The sequence below is a fragment of the Kluyveromyces lactis genome (genome assembly GCF_000002515.2).
Source record: "Kluyveromyces lactis strain NRRL Y-1140 chromosome F complete sequence".
NCBI lineage: Eukaryota > Fungi > Ascomycota > Saccharomycetes > Saccharomycetales > Saccharomycetaceae > Kluyveromyces > Kluyveromyces lactis.
Window position 1 is genome coordinate 130,158 of NC_006042.1, and position 13,867 is coordinate 144,024.

Here is a 13,867-nt window from a genome sequence, read left to right on the forward strand (position 1 = left end):
TTGTTTCCTAAAAAATATCAGTATGTAAGAGGACATCGGATCTGCAGTAGAAAACGAAAGATACCAACAAACCTAACGATCACCTCTCCTTCGGTTAGTGAAGAAAGAATGATATTGTCACCCGAGAAATGATGGAACCACGCCTACAGCCAAATAGATTATCAATATTTATCAGCCACCCTCTTTTTCAGCACAAAAGGTTTAAAAAACGGATATGGATTTGAGGACTTTTCTTCAACCTTACTGAAAAGCCACCCATACTGTAGGCCCGAACGAGGATAGAATCGACCAGGACGTTGATAAAGAAAATGTTCAACGCTTGATTTTCTTCCTCTTCATGTGGAATTTGGGCTACTAAGCAAAGGATACTCAACCTTACACAGAATGTAAAATTGATCAATGCAGATTCAAAGCGCGGGAACGTCCCTCCTCCAGTTATAAGGTATTGTACGCAGCAAGATGCAGACCTTAAATTTATTTGTAAACTGCATACCTGCTATGCGAAAAGCTTTGGGTTCTCTCCGTGGTGTTCACTACTCCTGATCAAAGCTTTCTAATTTTTGTGCGAATAGCTCGCGTATTTGAAGAATATAAAGTGCACCTACAGGAGGAGCTTAGTAATCCTATGTGAGAAATAGGTGAGTATCATACTCATTTCCAGCAAAATATTAGTCCCGCAAGGAGGTGAGAGATTCACGTACTTCTGTACATAGACACCGTATTCGGGTGGCGCCCGACCAGTTCCCATTAGGAGATGTCACCGGCCAAGTTCTCTCCGCTGCTTCGGCTTCAGCATCATACTCCAGCTCTCCAAAATCCTAAGGTTCTCATCCAAGGAATCGAGGTATTCAATGGCACACATACCGCAGCCGCAACTAAAAAAGTCTTCATTAAAGTGGTCTTTTGATGAGCTTAGATTAGCTGCGAGTTTCCGAGCGAGTTATCTACATCCACTAGCTGGAAACACCTACAGTGATCCTCATAACGATGTCTTGCTGCCTCCAAATTTAACGAAGAAACAAAAGAAGCCCAGAATGACGGAGGTTCTGCCTTCTTACTTTCTGACGGGATTTCAGACAATGACGCTAATTGTGAGAGGAAACGCGAATGGCGAAAATCCTTAGAGGAAGAAGATTACGTCGATTTTGGCTGCAGAACCAAAAAGGTTTCCAGCACTCAGCTCAATGGCCCTTTAGTTTTTTCGTAGTACGCTATAGACAGTAGATGTCGAAGGCTGTTCTTCAATCTGTGAAGTTGTTTTGCAAAATACCTTTTCATTGTCAAGGGCAAATTCAGGAAGCAGAATGATATTGGCAATTAATATTTCAGTGGAGAGCTGAGAAGATGAAAAGGAAGATGTGGAATTATTTTGTCTGTTTAACCGCCAAAAAGCGTTTGTTCTATAGAATTTGATATTGATTCCACTGATAACAGGGATAACAGTGACTAATGGCACGCACGAGCTTACCATTAACGTCCAGTTTTCAGTTTCCTTGGTAGTAATATATAATTAAATACTATGATTTTAAATTGTTACGTATATTGACTTTTGAAGAATAAGATACTTCTGACGTCATCCACGTTAAGGTTGCCCGTCGGACATGCTCTATGGTATACCACTGACGATGATAACGCTATTTGGGAAGCTTTGTTATTTGGTCTTCCATTAATAGGTCATTTCTGGTTTGAAAATTTGAATCGTTTTATATTTTTGGCCTACATTCAAAGATAACGGACTAAAAGTGAAATTATAGGAAATAATGCTGATTGATAAAGACAAATAAAATAATTACATATTAACGGTTAAATCGACAAACCTCATTGCTCGAAAGATACAAGCAATATAAGTTCTCTTATGCTAAGATTGAAAGCCATATATGACAAAGGGATACTTTGAATGCAAAGGAATCAGTGTAATATTTAAGTAATATTAACATCCCGTCTCGTTTGGCGTTTTCTAGGTGTTACTTATTGTGGATCTGCTGTCGGTTAAGAAGAATCGAGAGCTTTTCCCTATCGTATTCACTCAACCCCGTGTCCATTCCAGAATATTCCGTTTCTGCATGGAAACTCAAGGAACTACCGAAATTACCATCTTCTTCTTTGATATCAAACGATTCTAAATCTGATGGCGCTTGAAGATCATCAATTGGACAATCTGCTTTTGGTAGATTAGTAGTAGACACTCTAAAATCGTTTACTGGCTGGTATATCGAGCTTCTTCTTCTTGCGTTGAGTGTTGATATTGATTTTTGGGGTGAATGTTTCTGTTGCAGTGAATGTACATATGACAAATCAATGTTGTTAACAGAGTTGGAATTTGAGTGTTGATGTTGATGGAAGCTTGTTAGGGTTAATGACTTGGAGTGGAAATGCATGTTACCATGTGATTCTTCGTCGTTTCTCAAATTAGTTCTTGAAAGTCTTTGACTTAGTCTTTTCTTCAACCTAGTTGGCGATGATTGCACAGAACTTAATTGCCTTGAGTTATTGTTACTTAAGTAAAGGGATATTTGGGAATCGTCTCTTCCGTCTTGCGTAGAAAACGCACCAGAATTGAACTTAATAGGGGTTCTGATGGCAGTGACAATTGATGAAATGGACTTTGTTGGGGAATGTTCTATGTGGGAATACAACGCCGGAACTATTGGAGATGTGTTCTGTTTCAAGCCTTCTTCCATCAACCCAGTTTCATGAGGGTGAATTGCTCTGTCGACAAAACTCATCACCTCATCGTCACCGTCGTACATTTCATGGCCTTGGGGGAAGGTAGTCTTTTTCAGTGGGAAGCTGAAGCTGGTGTCAATATCGAAGGCGGGGTATAATTGATCAGCTGGTTGTGTGTGATCCTTTTCTCTGTTCAACAGCATGTCTTTATTCTTGTTCCAGTAATCAATCGTAATTGTGCTGTTACCGATATCCGTATTCAAGGCTGGCTGAGACACTGAGTTTTGAGTAGAATATACGGCGTGCTCCGGTTGAATTTGCAAATCATTTTCTAGTAATTGTTCTAAAACATCATCACTTTCCTCCTCATTTTGATTCGACGGAGCCGAATCCCTCATATCATTGTATTTGACTACTTCGTTTCCAGGTGGCGATGAATTAACTGTGGGCTCTAATGCTTTCGGATTATGCAAGATAGATGGGAGTAGCACACTATTATAAAGATTAATTGCATCCTTTTCCATTTTCAGGAGATTGCCATCTATATCATCAGAGTCATATAAACACACTGACCTCGCACTATTAACTTCGTTAGTTTGTTTCAGTATGTTAAGATAACTTTTAGATACATCTGGAATGGTTGATAGTCGCGTGACGTACTTCGCGTCTATTTCAGTTTCCAAATAAGAAATGGATTCAGGGGTCCTTGGGTTAGAAGGACTCTGTTTATCTTTATCAGTAGGTGATTTGATGGAGAACTTCCTCTGTATTTTTTCGAAAACCTGTTTCTTTGATGTGGGACTAATGGCGGTGAACGAGGAATTTTTTAATTTACTTTTGAGCGTGTGGTTGGATGCATCTACGACGCTTTGATAAGGTAGCTTATGTTTGATGACAGAAGGTGTTGATGTAGCATCAGAACCGGAATAATTAGTTGGGTATTCATTCATCCAGTTTTTTTCGATAGCGATTTCAAGCTCAGGTGTCAGCGTCTGTGCACTTGCCTTTAAGGAAACGAATCTCTCTCTGGTTTGATTGCACACTTTGATATCTCCTTTAGCGTAGGTAGTAGGTGCCTCTTTTTCGACATCAGTGACGTTTTGTTTCGGAACAGGTTCGAGCATAATGATATTCAATTGCATTCCACCCAATAGCATGGCAGCCAGTAGAACTCCCAGATGTGCTCTCATCAAGGGAATATTTAGCTCTTCTATCTTGAAATTGTGCAGCAAATAATAACAGTGTGACACAGACGCTCCGAACGTTACCAGAATCGTTATAGTGATCAATGTATTTAGAGTTTTTAGTAATCTGTATCGCAGACCTAACTGCATCAATTGGCATATGCCGCATAGCATCGATGAGCACGCAATTATAATAATACTAGACATTTCTTTCCAATAGCTTCGCAGACAAATCATAGCAATTGATAGACTTCCAGTAGCCATGTTAAGTAGAGATCCTGTTAGCACAATGCATTCTCGAAGGTATGAAACCATGACGAATGGATGTAAATTAAAGATCTTGACAGTACTTGTTTTACCAGCAAACAGCGAGAAGAATACTCAGCTAGCTTAGGATGTCGGATATTGTTAATATAAAGAAAACAAAAAGAACAATTAATGAGACACACACGTTAAGAGATCAGTCCCACTATATTATAATGCTTGTAGTATGATGTTCCTTGAATGCAGGGCTGTCAGTTGAAGTCAAGTACCCTTCGAATATAGACTCCATAATAAACGAATACCCCAAATTTGATTAAGACAATGTGAAAGGTGAAAACAAATCTCATATCAAGGTCAGCAAATATATTATACAGGCAGCTTTCCCTCTTTCGTCTGGCCTCATACCTTTTGTTTTGGTTTGTTGACATTTAGACAATGAGATTGCTTATATTTACCGTTTTGCCCGATTGGGAAAATTTGGTAGGACCGAATAATGTACATTGAAAAAAATGAAGCATTCAAGAGGTACTCCCGAAGGCTGCAGGAAAAGAAGGGCGCGGAGGATGTCTACATATGCAGAGAACAGAGAAAACTTCATCAATTCCGAGACAATGGAACGATAGGGATATCGGGCAGACTCTCAGAAAATGTCTGCCTTAACTCTTTGTAATTCATTCTTTACATTTGGTACAGGGTTGTATATTCTTGTCTCTGCTTTGATCAGACTCATATTTAGGTCAGGCCTTGTCAAAAATCACATCAAAAATCGCATCAAAAGCAGTATTCAGTATTGTTAAGGAAAATGATACATAGCAAAACAGAAGAATACCAAAGACAATAAGGTGACAATTCTACAACGGTACTGTGACCGCTGAAAGATGTCCCGGTACATGAATCCTGATTTATATTTTTCTCCAGTCTATTTGACTTTTTTTAGTCTTTCTTACTATGGCTGCGAATGCCATCTGGAAGACTATCTCATTTTCTTTATCTTAAAAGTTTCAAAAGAAATTACGTATATTATACAAATGAAGCTGTGATTAAAGGGAAGAGAAGTACAAGTTGTGGTGAACAGCTATGCATATAATATTGGCGACATACGTCTCTTTCGTAACAGAAGTTCATAGTAGAATACCTTTGAAGTAGTGCCCATGTCGTTCTTGAAAACCATACTCAAAACGAAGAAGTCCAAAAAGTTTGGAAACGATTCTCCACGACTCATCCAAGGAACCACATGCGAGGTAGAGATTGTCTCGAAATCAGACGGATCAAAACTAGCGCTCAAGAAGTTCAGATCATGGGATCTACATAACCATCACAAGGAAGTTTGTGTGAAAGAATATGAACTACTGAAAAAACTGAATCATAAATGCATTATCGAAGCTCTTGATTGCAACAAAAGGAAACATACAATCACATTCCCATATTATAGTTACACAGTTTTGTATTTGATGAAAATGTCCATGCTACCGACCTTCGAGGAAAGAGCTTTGTGGTTCTGTCAGATATGCGAAGGTATTGCCTACTTACACTCACATAATATTGTTCATCGTGATTTGAAATTGGAGAATATTATGGTCGATGAATCTCTATGTAATATTAAGATCATTGACTTTGGATCAGCGGTTGATGTCGGGCCAAACAAAGAAGCTTGCCATGGAATTCGCGGCTCGGAACAGTTGATGGCGCCAGAAGTCTTTCAACGTCTTAAATACGAAGGTACTCCGGTTGATATGTGGTCGTTAGGAATCATGATGTTTGAATTTTTCAACAACTCGAATAAACCTGCTTTCCCGTGGAAAATTGCTAAGATAGACGATGTAGCATTCGAGGCGTATACAAAGAACCCAACAACACTTAATATTTCCATTGACTTATGCATGAAACTACTTTCGGTCGATGTAAAACAACGTCTGTCTATTCAGGATGTCATCAATGACAGTTTCTTTCAAGAAAATCATAATTCCGTCGATGGTGTCTCAGCGCATGCAAGAACCAAAAGAATTTTAGAAAGATCACAAACTACATAGTCCTGTATAACATTATTTCTGTCTGTTTGAAATACCTCCTCCCATCTTCGTCTATTATCACTAAACTCAAATAATTTTTTACGTTGAAGTAATTACAAGTCATGTTTGGAGTTAGGTCATATCCTCCAAGGAACAATCTGATGGGAATAGTCTCTCCCTTGACTGGAGAGCCGTCCATGATTTCATATCTTATCGAAGTCGTATCTGACAATTGATTTGGTTCTGTCCCGCATGTTTCCCTTTTGATTAGACTCAATTCCATATGTTTTACTTTTAATCTGGTAAGCAGAAAATATATCCTTCCAACTATAACATCTTTTAACGTGTGTTGTGCCTTTGAGTATTCGAACTCTATATGAAGACAGTTTTCAATTCCGATATCTAATTTTATTGGTTTACCCTCATTATCCTTAATAGAGGATTCATTAGCATACCTATGACACCAGAACTTCTTCAATTTTACTATATCAGCCGATTTTCTTATCATTGTAACTTTAATATAATACATTACAGATACGTTCTTACCCAAGTAACTTTCAAATCGTTTTTCTACATCCTTAAAGTTGAATTTGTAATTAACAGAATGTACTAATTCACCAGGAGGACACAAATCCATGCTTAATGTCAAAAAGGTATCTAGATTTTTATTCTTCACGTCGTTGTTATAACCAGTTGTATCAATACTACCAATCAATGAAACTTTGATACCTGAATGTTCAAGTTTCTTCCCTTCTCTGACACGCAGTGTTACAAGCCCAGTCACACTCTCCCCATCTTCAAATAACGGATATTTATCAAATAAACTCTTTGCCGAGTGAGAATTGGTAGGGATCTCGACATGTTTTCTCGAATCCTCACCATCAAATAGGATTTCTATATCAACTGGATTCTTGTAGAAAAGTGACATATTACGTTAAGATTTCGGCGTACTCCCCACGAAAGAATCAAATATAGTGAATAAATAGATATCTATTCAATAACAAAAGTGACAAAGGAAAACTTTCAACACAATGCGGATCTTATTAACCATTGATTTTTTTTAAGGTATGCATGCTTCCTTAAGTGTGTTCTTTCATAATAAAGCATTGTATGTTGAATAGCATTTCATGCTGATTTCTGAAAACATCAACGTGAATCGTTACCCGGATATATCATTATCTTGCATGTACTCAATCATTATTCAAAGAGGATTTTGAATACACTTGAGTACTGCATGCAGACGATATGAACTATGTACAGATTTAATATGCTTTGAATTAATTGATTAACATTTCACTTGTTTTCAGGCGATAACTCCTGCTTCTTACTTTGGTCTTCTTTTAACTGAAGAGATGGAACAATGGCAGGTTCGACCACACGAAACTTTTGAAGCACTCTGTCGTCACCTTGCAAAGGTTGGACCCATTCGCTTCCTCGTTCTTTACCTGATTCAACCCAACTCTTCGGCCAATCTAGTTCTTCGTATGCACTCAAATCTAGGTCCGTTGTTGTGAACGGTCTTGATTTAGCTTCTACGATAGCTAGAGTGGAATGGGAAACTTGTTCACAAAGGAATCTTTTCTGATAGAATCTTGCAATACGAGTTGGAATAGTAGTGAATCCACTTAAGTTAGGCACTGCAACAACGAGAAGAGGTTGTTCGAAGAATGCAGGTGCACCTGTTTTAGGGTCTATTATGAGGGGTTTCGATAATTCTGCCGGGATGGATGCATTTGCGTAGTCAGACGGAAGAATATATGGTTTTGAGATTTTAGGTCCTTCTTTTTCTTCTGAGGATTCATCTGGAGTAGTTTCAATAGGAGTATTTTCAGTAGGGGTAGTTTCAGCAGGAATAGTCTCGGCAGGAGTTGAATCAGTATTTACTGCTCCAGTCTCATTCATCGTGGTACCCACAGTTGCTGCCGCAACTGCTGTTTCAGCTGGTTGCGTGACTGAGATTTCCTTTACAGATGGATTTTCAGTTATCACAGCAGATGCCGTTGTATCGGTAACTGAGGACGCATCGCTTTCCACAACCTTCGGTGGCTCTTCTAAGGGACCTAAAATCCCTTCATGTACACCAGCAATGTACTCCTTGTACGCACCTCTTCCAACGCAGATTACACCTCCAGCCACTGATGGATCCAATAGCGAGTCCTCCGTAACGACAGGTTGAGGCTCGTTATGGTAGAATATTCCAAGCACGGATCTGGTATCGAAAGATGCGGCTGGGCTTTCTTCTGAGACAGGATCTGGGGTAGTGGAAACACCACGGCACCATTTGAACCAATCGAGCCAAGAACGGCTTTTCTTTGACTGAGCATCATGTTGTTGCTGCTGCTCCTGTTCAATCAATTCCTTACGCAACTGGCGTACTCTTGAAGCGATTTCAGTTCTAATTTCGCCCTGCTTGGTACCACTAACAATTTCATAATCGAGTCCACTTGAATGAAGGATAGGTTTGATCCAGCGTCTCCAAAGTTTCAACGACGTATCCAAATAATCATTTGGTGGCGGAGCCACCAACACAAGCAACTTCCTAGGCTTTACGTTGGTGGACAAACTGGAAGACATTTCATTTCTAACATGGTTGACGTACAATGATCTAATTTGTGATTGTTCGTATTTATCGTAAGCGATACCGGAACCCGCAACGGTGACCACAGTACCGAATGCCAACCATCCAGGTGAGGGCAGTTTCTTCCACATAGTATGTATTGGATGATGAACGTGGAAGGTAATCACACAATCAACAACTGAAACAAAAACCAATGAAGACGGTGTACTGCCGGTGGAAAGTATATATGCATGTCCAATAGAACATTCATAACAATTTGAAAATTCGGCGATGGGGCCTTTTCTTCTTATTGCATTGGAAAGTTCGAAGGAATATTAGGTCACGTGAACAGATAAACCGCTACATGATCGGGTAACACCTATTGTCCAAAAGAGAATAATTCATATGTAACACGGGTACCCTGCCTTAAGATCCACAGTCGCTCATAAGCGATCAAAGATCAAGAAAATTGAAAATGGCCATCAGGAAACGGAACTTACAAGAACCCTAACATAACCTTTCCAGTACTTTGGCTTCCAGAAATACAAGTACAACCGTCACCTGAGATGATATACGTATTCAGGTATCCATTATCAACTTAACTAGCTACGTTAAGCTTGCACATCGACCATATGGCCAAAGCCAGGCTATAGAAAAGCCCAAAATCTGGTTACGACTAATATCGACATAGCGAATTATCTTTTTCACAACCGAAGAAGAACCTATCGCAGTTTTTTTGTGCTTTATTTCTGGGATTTCGGAGTACTGTTTGATATTCTGGTGTGAATCTGCGGTTGGAACCATCAGACATCAAGAGCCAATTGTTCATCCTTCACTTTTAGTCTTTCTCAAGTCACTTTCTTTTCTCTTTCGATACTACTTTAGTTTTTTCTCCTGCTTTGACATATTCCAACGGAAACTGGAGAAAAATTGTACTCATATTGCAATTCTGACAACGCATTGGAAATAACTTAAAAGACAAATTGTGATCCATCCCTGTGTTATATTATCTTTATCGCTTGAACATTTTTCTTTCCGTTTGAGCTCTCACACATTGTGCGCATAGTCCACTGAAATTCGGTATTTTGAAATTTTGAAATTTAAGACTAAAAATCAAAACTCATCATCATACGGACGACAGACAACATCCAGTCATTTCAAGAATTTACTGAAACTTGAAGGGATTCAAAAACAATACCAGATAGATAGCGCTTTAATAGGCAGAGGCACAAATAGATAGTCGACTGTTATCAAGATTTCAAGGAGTATCAGTTGTATTTATCTGCTCTTCTTTAATTTTATTCCTTTCAGCTTTTGTTCAGACAGTTTTTGAAAGTTTGGTACAATATCCCAGACCAGAGAAGCGATACAGATTCTGATTTAACTTTACAAGTAGGTTTGCGGATATATTTATCGAAAGGAAAGACACTAATAGTTACGCTTAGATTTACATCGACACTTTTCTTCCAGTTTTCATTGGTAGTTTATTCTTTTTGTCCTTTGTATGTGCGATAGTTTTAACAAGCAACTGCTGCAGATGGGAGGAAACTCGGTTCCTGCTCACAAAGGTGTTGTTCATGGTCATATCCACAATTACAATAATTTAACTTATATCCACGGTCACATTCACAAGAACGATGTTGAAGATGGAGCTGTACCGGATCCAGATGATGTTTTGAACTGTGCTCAGTACCAGGATTGCGAGCATTTTGAGTTTATAAATTGCCATAGTCTGAATCTGTTTGGTGAAAATGGTGATACCAACGAAAAACAGCCTGCAGTGCAATCGAACTCTTCACAGCATCACCTCGAGCAACAGAACGAACAGAAAGGCCCACCTCGGTTTGTGGAAATCACCTCTGATGATAAAAATGAAGCAGTACCGAATTCTCTCAGCAATGCATTGGACTTCCTGGACTGTCACTTGACTTGTGATTCACCAATGTTGGAAGATGAAGATGAAGACGAGGATATAGAAGACGAAGACGATGAAGAGGGACGCGGAAAAGGACGCGGGGATGAAGAGTATACAAAGAAGGAACTGGACAAGATATTAAATAACGATAGTACTTCGAATTTAAACTTGGGTGCTATTTCACAACAGCACTTGCAGGCATTGGATAATGGTGCTACCTCGAGCAACAACAACAGCAAGCTTATCCACAGTGAGAATTTCAAAATTGCTAATCCCACTCTCAATACTCCACTCCTCAACGAGGAGAATGGCAATCTTACTGTAGGTGTGGACCATCTACAGAATGGCCTTCCAGACCCTCTCAGTATCAATATGAAAAATGAACAGGCTCATCAACTTGAAGATGAGATGAACAGATTCTTGACACCCAGCAGTACTAATTCTCAGAATTTGAGTGTAAAACGTGAATCACCTAAGAGCATAAACCCTTCTGCTGTTAACGTTATGGACATTAGCGTCAAACACAACAATAACCGTGATCTCCTAGGTTTGAAACCAGAACTGAAGAGCGAGGAATTGCACGATTTAAAACAACAATGTATCGATATGGAGGACAACGACGATGATAAGGATACCTCGGTAGATGACCAGTTATTTGAAAATCTCTGTTCCCAATGTGTTGTCAATTACGAGTTAATGGAAACCCCACATTTTCATCATAATTCTCACTCTCATATTATAAACACACCAACAGATATGAAGGTATTGAAGGATTTGTCTAGCATATCCACATTGTATGAACTGCTAGGAAAGCACGAACACACCCACGATAATCTAAATGAAAATAATCCTCAACATCATGATCATGTGTCAATGAATCTATTGCATTGTACCTTGAACGGCTACAACGAATACAATCATACTGAGAATCAACATATCCAATTAAAACAATCTCACGATCATGAATGCGATCACGATCACGATCACGATGATTCTCATCAACACCCTGACCAAAACATGGATGAAGATAAAGAAGAAGATGAAGGAAAGAATCATCATTATCACCATGGCTGTGGGCAAACCCAAGACCAAGAATATGCTCAACTTCCTCTTCATTCACATCGAATAACTTCTGATTTAAATACTGATTTAATTGCGAATACTATCAACTTCAACTGGTCATTCAATACAAATAACGAGCCTATCTATTGTCAATGGGATGACTGTCTACAGCCTTACGACAACCTGCTAGACTTACAAACTCACGTTTTAAAAGATCATGTCGCAATAGATGACTCAAAAGTTTTGTCGTGTAAGTGGACTGAATGTGACTTCAACACAGCAGATCCATGTACAATGGTTAACCACGTCAATGGAAAACACGGTATAAATTTCGATGTGAAGGTTCTTGACAACAAGACTATGGCCAAACAAGTTACCGCTCACAAACAACTTCATGAAGAACCACAATCTTGTATTTGTAAATGGGCAGGATGTAACAAGGAATTTGATTCCGCGAAGTCCTTGAATGAACACATAGAAAATTTCCATGTTCCAAGTGGGCTGAGCTCATACAAGTGCGAATGGGAGGGATGTAACAAAGTATTTGTTCAGAAACAAAAGCTAATTCGTCATTTGAAGGTACATTCCAAATACAAGCCGTTTAGGTGTGCAGAATGTGGTAAATGTTTCAACACACAGGACATTCTCACGCAACATCTACGTGTTCACTCAGGAGAAAGACCTTTCAAGTGTCATCTATGTCCCAAGAGCTACTCAACTTCATCATCATTAAGAATTCATATCCGAACGCATACGGGAGAAAAACCTTTAAGTTGTCCAATTTGCAATAAGAGGTTCAATGAATCGAGTAACTTGGCTAAACATATTAGAACACATAAACGAGAAAACTGCCGAAACAGCAAAAGGGTATAAGGAAAGAAAAGAACTGGACACTTTCATTCTCCAAATCATATGTCTTTTATCGGCGTTCTTTAATCTTTCACTTCTCATAGAAATCATTCTCTTAATAATTAGATGAACTTACGATATTCATCGATTTATCTATTCTATTCAACTACAAAGCATCATCAAGCTTAGATTAACTGGTCACATATATAATGCATCATCCACAAGACAGTTAATCACATAAGTTATTTCATATCACTGGAACGCTAATCTTTGGTTTATGAAATGGTATTGTATTGTGCAGAGTTCTTTGCTCTCAACACAAAAGAACGATCAAATAGAAGAACCAATACCGTACCAATACGTAAGATAATTACAGTGACACAAATTAACAATACTTTATCATATATTTTTAGTACTTAAAAGATTTATTTTTAAAAGAATCGCATCAGTTTATCCACAACATGTAATAAAAAAACAAATCCAAATCATTAACATCTGTAACATCAAATGCGACTAAAAGAAATGGACCATACTATTAGAAGTAGCAAATTTCTCTCTCCAGAATTACTTGGGAGAAGAAGTATACTGTCAATACCCTGTTTTGTTGATTCCAGAGGATGAACGATTACCAAATCAAACCCATAATTTGAGAACTACATGGAATAAAATCGTTAATTCCATTAAGCAGATTGTTGCCCCATAACTTTTCTGTATTCAGCAAGATCTTCTCTGTATTTATTCTGGTATTGTTCCTTAGTGGAGGCATCCAAAGATTTCCATTTAGAACTTGCCAGTTTCAAAATCTCAATTTGGGACAACCCTGGATTTTCAGTTCTCAATTGAGGACTCTTCTCCTTCAAGAACGAACCGAACGAAGTAGCGGGCTTCTTTGGTGGCAAGGTCTTGGCATAAGCTTCATATGCAGCGCTGTACTTTTCCCGGAGAGGTTTCAAAGCATCAACATATTTCTGTTTCTCACTTTCTGATAGTGACCTCCACTGTTTCCCTGCAATCTTCATAGCGCCAGGGTTGGAAACATTGTGTGATGCGCAAATATGATCGTGCACTTGGCTGAAATAGTAAGAGAATGCAGTTGGTGGTCTCTTTGGCTTGACTGCTGCTTCAAGAGCAATTGGGGAAACTGACAAAAAGCGTTTAAATATCATAGTTGAATAGTTAGTCGATTCCTTAGTAGAATACTTTGTTATACTTTTGAAGGGAAGTAATAGAATGAGTAGATAATATATTTAAGCGTTTGACTTGTACAAGAAACTTGGCATGGGTTTGTATTATAGCGGATGATTGCTTGTTTTTAATTGTTTGTTTTTGTTTTGGAAGGGTAAAAAAAAGGTCTCATAAG

At 38.6% G+C, this 13,867-nt stretch overlaps 6 protein-coding genes across 6 annotated transcripts; 2 read left to right on the forward strand and 4 right to left on the reverse strand.

The window, feature by feature from the left end:
• Positions 1-1,964: 1,964 nt before the first annotated feature.
• Positions 1,965-4,166, reverse strand: IRC8 (Irc8p; the record flags this gene model as incomplete). Its single annotated transcript, XM_455142.1, has 1 exon — positions 1,965-4,166. One exon carries the CDS (start codon positions 4,164-4,166, stop codon positions 1,965-1,967), a length of 2,202 nt encoding a protein of 733 aa, XP_455142.1.
• A 1,100-nt stretch (positions 4,167-5,266) lies between these two features.
• Positions 5,267-6,145, forward strand: KLLA0_F01408g (serine/threonine-protein kinase; the record flags this gene model as incomplete). Its single annotated transcript, XM_455143.1, has 1 exon — positions 5,267-6,145. One exon carries the CDS (start codon positions 5,267-5,269, stop codon positions 6,143-6,145), a length of 879 nt encoding a protein of 292 aa, XP_455143.1.
• PEP8 (retromer subunit PEP8) lies at positions 6,138-7,052 on the reverse strand (the record flags this gene model as incomplete). Its single annotated transcript, XM_455144.1, has 1 exon — positions 6,138-7,052. The coding sequence occupies one exon, from the start codon at positions 7,050-7,052 to the stop codon at positions 6,138-6,140; it is 915 nt and encodes a 304-aa protein (XP_455144.1).
• Positions 7,053-7,417: 365 nt separating this feature from the next.
• Positions 7,418-8,833, reverse strand: TIM54 (Tim22-complex subunit TIM54; the record flags this gene model as incomplete). Its single annotated transcript, XM_455145.1, has 1 exon — positions 7,418-8,833. One exon carries the CDS (start codon positions 8,831-8,833, stop codon positions 7,418-7,420), a length of 1,416 nt encoding a protein of 471 aa, XP_455145.1.
• A 1,352-nt stretch (positions 8,834-10,185) lies between these two features.
• On the forward strand, positions 10,186-12,531 carry ZAP1 (Zap1p; the record flags this gene model as incomplete). The annotated part of the gene is made up of 1 exon (XM_455146.1): positions 10,186-12,531. One exon carries the CDS (start codon positions 10,186-10,188, stop codon positions 12,529-12,531), a length of 2,346 nt encoding a protein of 781 aa, XP_455146.1.
• Positions 12,532-13,187: 656 nt separating this feature from the next.
• On the reverse strand, positions 13,188-13,673 carry KLLA0_F01485g (DNA-binding protein ABF2; the record flags this gene model as incomplete). The annotated part of the gene is made up of 1 exon (XM_455147.1): positions 13,188-13,673. One exon carries the CDS (start codon positions 13,671-13,673, stop codon positions 13,188-13,190), a length of 486 nt encoding a protein of 161 aa, XP_455147.1.
• Positions 13,674-13,867: the final 194 nt, after the last annotated feature.